At 40.1% G+C, this 7,627-nt stretch overlaps 1 protein-coding gene across 3 annotated transcripts in view; it reads left to right on the forward strand.

Moving 5' to 3' along the window:
- KDM2A (lysine (K)-specific demethylase 2A) overlaps positions 1-7,627 on the forward strand; it is a 153,088-nt gene that overhangs the window by 64,375 nt on the left and 81,086 nt on the right. For 2 of the 3 annotated variants that reach the window (XM_011986973.1, XM_011986974.1), the window contains exon 3: positions 7,210-7,348. In XM_011986973.1, coding sequence (XP_011842363.1) covers positions 7,210-7,348 — 139 coding nt within the window. Of the gene's footprint in view, positions 1-7,073; positions 7,101-7,209; positions 7,349-7,627 lie in introns of those variants that run through there. The other variant, XM_011986975.1, reaches the window with a different exon arrangement.

Consider the following 7,627-nt stretch of genomic DNA (forward strand, 5'->3'; position numbering starts at 1 on the left):
ACGCCATTCTCCTGCCTCAGCCTCCCGAGTAGCTGGGACTACAGGCGCCCACCACCTTGCCCGGCTGGTTTTTTGTTATTTTTTAGTAGAGATGAGGTTTCATCGTGTTAGCCAGGATGGTCTCGATCTCCTGACCTCGTGATCCGCCCTTCTCGGTCTCCCAAAGTGCTGGGATTACAGGCTTGAGCCGCGCCCGGCCTAAATTTTTGTATTTTTAATAGAGAAGGGGTTTCACCGTATTGGCCAGGCTGGTCTACAGCTTCTGACCTCAGTGATCAGCCTGTTTTGGCCTCCCAATGTGCTGGGATTACAAGTGTCAGCCACCATGCCCAGCCAGTTTTTGTATTTTTAGAAGAGACAGGTTTTGCCATGGAGCAGGCTGGTCTTGAATTCCTGGGCCTAAGTGATGTGCCTGCCCTAGCCTCCCAAAGTGCTGGGATTACAGGTATGAGCCACTGCACCCAGCCAGGTTTTAATTTTTATTATTTTTATTTTTATTTATTTATTTTGAGGCAAGGTCTGGCTCTGCTGCCCAGACTGGAGTGCAGTAGCCCCATCATAACTCATGGCAGCCTCAAACTCCTGAACTCAAACAATCCTGCTGTCCCAGTCTCCTGAGTAGTACATGCGCACACTACCATGCCCAACTAATTTAAACAAACTTTTTTTTTTTTTTTTTTTTTTACAAGATAAGGTCTTGGTATGTTGCCCATGCTGGTCTTAAGCTCCTGGCTTCAGAAAGTGATCCTCCTACCTCAGCATCCCTAAGTGCTCGTATTACAGGCATGAGCCACCATGCCCACTTTGGGAGGCCGAGGCAGGCAAATCACCTGAAGTCAGGAGTTCAAGACCAGCCTGGCCAACATGGTGAAACCTTGTCTCTACTAAAAATACAAGAATTTAGCTGGATGTGGTGGTGTGTGCCAATAATTCCAGCTACTTGGGAGGGTGAGGCAGGAGAATTGCTTGAACCCGGGAGACAGAAGTTGCAGTGAGCTGAGATTGCACCACTGCACTCCAGCCTGGGCGACAGAGCAAGACTCTGTCTCAAAAAGAAAAAGAAAAAAGAAAGAAACCGTTTCCTAAAAACAGTTTTTCTCAGCTTATTATAGTTTTCTATATAACTCAGGCGTATTGTTACTGACTTAGTGAATATTCTCTGCTCAAAAGTTCTGATTTCCTGACTCTTACCTGCTTTTTTACTTTTTAAATGGCTTACATAGACAGTTTGAGAAAATATCCTTTCCACCATTCTATTTTCTGACAGCTTGAGAAAAGAATGTTAGAAATTTCTATAGAATGATGAATAGATGAAATACCTACTTGGATCTAGTGTTGCTTCCTCATATTTCTTCTGCTCATTACCTAGGAGAGTGAAACAACTAATACTCCTGCAGTTGACTTATCTACCAGTACTTGAGTAAATCTAAGTATTCCATTTATGTGGCCATTTTAACCATTTTATATAGTTAATTACGACTGGGAATGGTGACTATTTTTTAGGACATTTAAAATTCTTTGTGTTATTTGGATTCTAAATAACACGATTTTGCTATGTTATTTGGTCATCTAAGTAGAATAAAGTAATTTGTTGTTGGTTATTCAGGAATACAATTCCCTGTTAACCCTGGGAAATGCACATTGCTTTTGAGAGGAAATGCGGTTGAAATAGATGTCATTGTTCAGTTTATGCTTGTTACTTACTGTGACACTGGGCCTAGCGAGGACTGGTACCTACAGAAAGCCTGTAACTCCCTTTAGGCTGCCTAAAATCACGTATATGAAAAAGCATCTAGAATAAAAGCATAGCATGCTAGTAAACCAATTTATATTATTTGGTAATGTTGGTGGGCTAAAGGAAATCAGTAGCTGATTTCCTTACTGTTAAAGTGACCTTACCTTTTGGGTTTCACCTATAGCAGAGATTGTGTTATTGCCTACTGATATCCAGGGTTACTGTGAGGATTGAATGTTTTTAAAGCATTTATGAGATATGTTATAGAAGTTTACTTTGACTAGGGTTTACATTAAGATAGGATACAGGAAAAACAGACATCCTTGACAGTGTTAAAATTCACACAGGCCAGGTATGGTGGCTCACACCTGTAATCCCAGCACTTTGGGAGGCTAAGATTGGAGGATCGCTTGAGCCCAGGAGGTCAAGGGTCAAGACTACAGTGAGCTGATCATGCCACTGCACTCCAGCCTGGATGACAGAGACTCTGTCTCCAAAAAAACCCACTACACACACACACACACACACACACACACACACACGTAATTTTTACACTATTGCCAACTTTCCAGTTGCAGTAATCAAAAAGAGATCAGGAATTCAAATTCATTTTTCTGTTGTCTTTAAGAAATGGGAACGGCTTGGAGACAGAAGCCTTCCCTGTATCCTTACATTCTCCCTACTGAAGGTGTAAATGGAAGAATTTAAGGAGAAGTAAAGCATGAAAAAGGTCCGGGGAACTTTTTGCCTATCATATTAGAAATGTTGGGATAATCAGGATGATTACTTTCTCCTGAGTGAAGAAGAATCGGTTATGGTAGACCTAATAAAAAGGCTGAGGTTTGAAAACGAGGGATTTTTAAAACAAGCATATTAGAACTAAAAGTGCAAGTGAGAGCTTTCTAAAAGTGATTCTGGGAAACTATACTTACTCTAGTAGCTTGTTCTTGCTTTATAATGTGTTTGGAACTCATCTTTTGTAGTTCTTCGGAGACGCATATACAAAATAAGGTGAGGGAGAGAACTGGATGATGTTTTTGGGGAAAACAGTATTAGAAATTGTCAGTGAACACCCTGCCCTGCACCAAAAGATACCTAAAAATACTTTGAATGATGATGGCATTATTGGTGTCAGTGAAGTCTTATTAAAATTAAACCTTCTTTTGGCTTTTGAACTGTGATTTGTGGCAGCCAAGTTACTAGGTAAGAGAGTGTTCTAAGGCTTTTTACTAAATATGGAAAAGATACTAGATTTCCCTTTTGTGTTTTTGCCTAAAACTGGTAAGTTGAATCTTGCTTTCCTCTGGTATGTAATAGTCAAGTTTGTTTCTTTCATTTTTTATGACTGACTTCTGCCCTTTCACAGACTCCCACTCCCTAAGAGCCCTTTCTCCAGTGTCTCATTTTCTTACGTGTTTATGTAAATGCAGGTGCTATATAATCAATTCTAGATCATCAATACTTAGCTTTAGATTCCAGATTTGGTGTTCTTAGCACGTATAAAGGTAGGGTGACTTTACCCTTACCATTACCACTGGCACATCTAGTTGCCTGTTGGGTATGTATTCAAGAAATTTCAGCAAATTTTAACACTGGCTAAAGTAAAATACCGTCATTCATTGCTTAACAGTGGGGATATGTTCTGAGAAGTGAATAGGCAATTTCATCATTGTACTAATAATCTAGTGTGTACTTACACAAACCTAGGTGGTATAGCCTACTACGCACCTAGGTTATATGGTATATCCTATAGCTTCTAGGCTACAAATCAGTACAGCATGTTACTGTACTGAATACTGTAGGCAGTTATAGCATGCCAGTAAATATTTGTGTATCTAAACATAGAAGCAGTGAAAATATAGTATAAAAGGCAAAAAAAAAAAAAAAAAAGAATATACCTGTATAGGGCACTTCTTGTGATGGACTTTGCAGGACTGAAAGTTGCTCTAAGTGAGTCAGTGAGTGAATAGGAGTAAATGTGAGGGCCTAAGACACTTCTGTAGATTTTATGAACAGTGTTTTATTTTTTAATTATAAAATTTTTTTTTTCAATAATAAACTAGGCTGGGTGCACTGGCTCACTCCTGTAATCCCAGCACTTTGGGAGACTGAGGTGGGCGGATCACCTGAGGTCAGGGATTCAAGACCAGCGTGGCCAACATGGTGAAACCCTGTCTCTACAAAAATACAAAAAGTAGCCGAACATGATGGTGGGTGCCTATAATCCCAACTACTTGAGAGGCTGAGGTGAGAGAATCGCTTGAACCTAGGAGGCGGAGGTTGCAGTGAGCCGAGATCACTCCATTGCACTCCAGCCTAGGCAACAGAACAAGACTCCGTCTCAAAAAAATAATAATACTAATAATAATAAACTAAGCTTAGTCTATAACTTTTGAACTTTATATACTTTTGAATTTTTTCAAATTTTTTCTACTTTTGTAATAATACTTAGCTTAAAACACAAATACATTATACCACTATACAAAAGCATTTTCTTTATATCCTTATTCTATAAGCTTTTGTCTATTAAATTTTTTTTTAACTTTTTAAACTATTTTGTTAAAAACCAAGACATAAACATACACATTAGCCTGCAGAGGGTCGGGGTCATCAGTATCACAGAGCAGCATCATTATCACTGTCTTCTGCCTCCACATCTTTTCCCACTGTAAGATCTTCAGGTACGGTAACACAGATGAGCTGTCATCTCCTGTGATAACAATGCCTTCTTTTGGATACCTCCTAAGAGACCTCCCTGAGGCTGTTTTACAGTTAATATTAAGAAAAAAATAAATAGAAAGAATGCATGCTAAAATAATGTTTCAAGTACAGAATAATAAATGCATAAACCAGTAACACAGTCATTTATTATGTACTATTCCTAATGGTATGTGCTACATTTTTACATGACTGGCAGCACAGTTTGATTTACGCAAGCATCACCACAAATGAGTAATGTGTTGTGCTATGATGTCCTGACGGCAACAGTGTCACTAGGAGATAGGCATTTTTTAGTTCTACTGTAATCTCATGGGAACACCGTCTCTCATATATATATATGCGCGCAGTTCGTCATTGAAATGTCATTATACTGCACATGACTGTATTAAAAGGTAAACTTGCAGTATAAGCAACATTTTTTTTTTTTTTTTGAGGCGGAGTCTCCCTCTGTCGCCCAGGCTGGAGTGCAGTGGCCGGATCTCAGCTCACTGCAAGCTCCGCCTCCCAGGTTTACGCCTTTCTCCTGCCTCAGCCTCCTGAGTAGCTGGGACTACAGGCGCCCGCCACCTCGCCCGGCTAGATTTTTGTATTTTTTAGTAGAGACGGGGTTTCACCGTGTTAGCCAGGATGGTCTTGATCTCCTGACCTTGTGATCCGCCCATCTCGGCCTCCCAAAGTGCTGGGATTACAGGCTTGAGCCACCGCGCCTGGCCTAAGCAACATTTTTAAAAGTAACTGCTTATTAGATAGAATTCTCATACCATCAATCTACTCACTTAAAGTGTACAAGTCAGCTGGGTGTGGTGACTGAAGCCTGTAATCCTAGACTTTGGAAGGCTGAGGTGTGCCGATCGCTTGAGCAGAGGAGTTCCAGACCAGCCTGGCCAACATGGGGAACCCCTGTCTCTACTAAAAAAAATTAGCTGGGTGTGGTGGTGCACACTGGTGGTGTCAGCTGTGGGAGGCTGTAGGTAGGAGGATCACCTGAGCCTAGGAGGTTGAGGTTGCAGTGAGCCTTAATCCAGCCACTGCATTCCAGCCTGGGCAACAAAGCACAATCCCATCTCAGAAAATAAAAAATAAAATAAAGTGTACAATCCAACGATTTTTAGTATATTCACAGGGTTGTATAAATGTCACCACTATCGAGTTCCAGAACATTTTCCTTGCTCTCGGAAAAAACCCATACTATTAGCAGTCACTTCTCTTATTCTTCATTTTCTCTAGTCCCTGGCAACTATGAATCTACTTTCTGTCTCTATGAATTTGCCTATTCTAGACATTTTATTTAAATGAAGTCATACAATATATGGTCTTTTGTGACTAGCTTTTTTTTACTTGGCATAATGTTTTCAGAGTTTGTCTGTGTCATGGCACATAGCAGTATTTCATTCCTTTTTGTGATTAAATGACATCCCATTTTGTAGGTATTACCACATTTTGTTAATCCATTCATCAATTGATTGACATTTGGGTGTCTTCTACCTTTTGGCTGTTGTGAATAACACTAGCGTGAACATTTGTGTATAAGTTTTTGTTTTGAAAAGAAGAGCGTATGTTTTCAGTTCTTTGAGTTATATACCTAGGAGCAGAATTATTAGGTCTTATGATAACTTTTAACTTTTTGAGGAACTTTCAAACTGTTTACCAGTGTCTGCACCGTTTTACATTCCCACCAGCAATGTATGAGGCTTCCAGTTGATCTATATTCACATCAGCACTTGTTATTGTTTATCTCTTTGATGATAGTCATTCTGGTGGGTATAAAGTGGTATTTCGTTGTGGTTTTGGTTTGCATTTTTGTAATGACTAATGAGAATTGAGCATTTTTCAGGTGCTTATTGTACATTTGTATATCTTCTTGGGAAAGACATGTTATCTTTAAAGCTAAATATTGATGGTATGCTGTTTGGAATGCTGTGGGGTTTTTTTTGTTGTTGTTGTTGTTGTTGTTTTTTGAGACGAAGTTTCGCTCTTGTTGCCCAGGCTGAAATGCAATAGCGCGATCTCGGCTCACTGCAACTTCCGCTTCCCAGGTTCAAGCAATTCTCCTGTGTTAGCCTCCTGAATAGCTGGGATAACAGGCATGTGCCACTACACCCAGCTTATTTTGTATTTTTAGTAGAGACGTGGTTTCTCCACATTGGTCAGGCTGGTCTCTAATCTCGAACTCCCGACCTCAGGTGATCCACCCATTTCTGCCTCCAAAGTACTGGGATTACAGGCGTGAGCTCCCGCACCCGGACTGGATTGCTGTTCTTTAGATTAACTTTCTTCCTTTATCTCAGACAGGGTTTTTGATCCATTAATTCAAATATTTTAGTCTATTTTTGAGATTGCTTTACAAAGCTAATTTTAAATACAGCTCTCCCCTATGAAAAAAGTGTATTTTGTATCCTGGCTTGAAATTTCTCTGAATACAGTTTGTCCCCACTCTGATGAACAATGATAGACAAATGAAATATTTAGTAGACTTTCTTTCATCCTGTTTTTATTGTGAATTTATATCTCTATGCTCAAAGAATTAGCAAGGGTAAAATTCTTAGAGGACCCAGTGGCTCATTAAAACTTCAATATATTCTGTGGATTCTGAGAATATCAGCTATGTTGAGAGGAAGAAAAGATCCATAAGGCAAGGAAAATAGCAACTGAGTTTGAAAGTAGCACTTTGCACATGTAGGGAAATCTATGACCACTAGTAGGTAGGAATGAAAAAGTACATGATTTCATCCGTGTGTTCCTTTCTCTCCCAGCGTGGTACCATGCGACGACGCTATGAAGATGATGGCATTTCAGATGATGAAATTGAAGGGAAAAGAACTTTTGACTTGGAAGAGAAACTGCACACCAACAAATATAATGCCAATTTTGTTACTTTTATGGAAGGAAAAGGTCAGTATTGTTTTGGTTCCAGCTTATAGTCCTTTGATGTGGGAAGCCATAGACTCTGAGCATTGGGGGTTTAGCATTTATCCAGCTAAAATATTGCCTGTTGATGTTATCTATTTTCTTTTTCTTTTTCTTTTTTTTTTTGAGATGGAGTCTCGCTCTGTAGCCCAGGCTGGAGTGCAGTGGCCGGATCTCAGCTCACTGCAAGCTCCGCCTCCCGGGTTCACGCCATTCTCCGGCCTCAGCCTCCCGAGTAGCTGGGACTACAGGCGCCCACCACCT

Source organism: Mandrillus leucophaeus, unplaced genomic scaffold (assembly GCF_000951045.1).
Source record: "Mandrillus leucophaeus isolate KB7577 unplaced genomic scaffold, Mleu.le_1.0 Scaffold30, whole genome shotgun sequence".
NCBI classification, from domain to species: Eukaryota; Metazoa; Chordata; class Mammalia; order Primates; family Cercopithecidae; genus Mandrillus; species Mandrillus leucophaeus.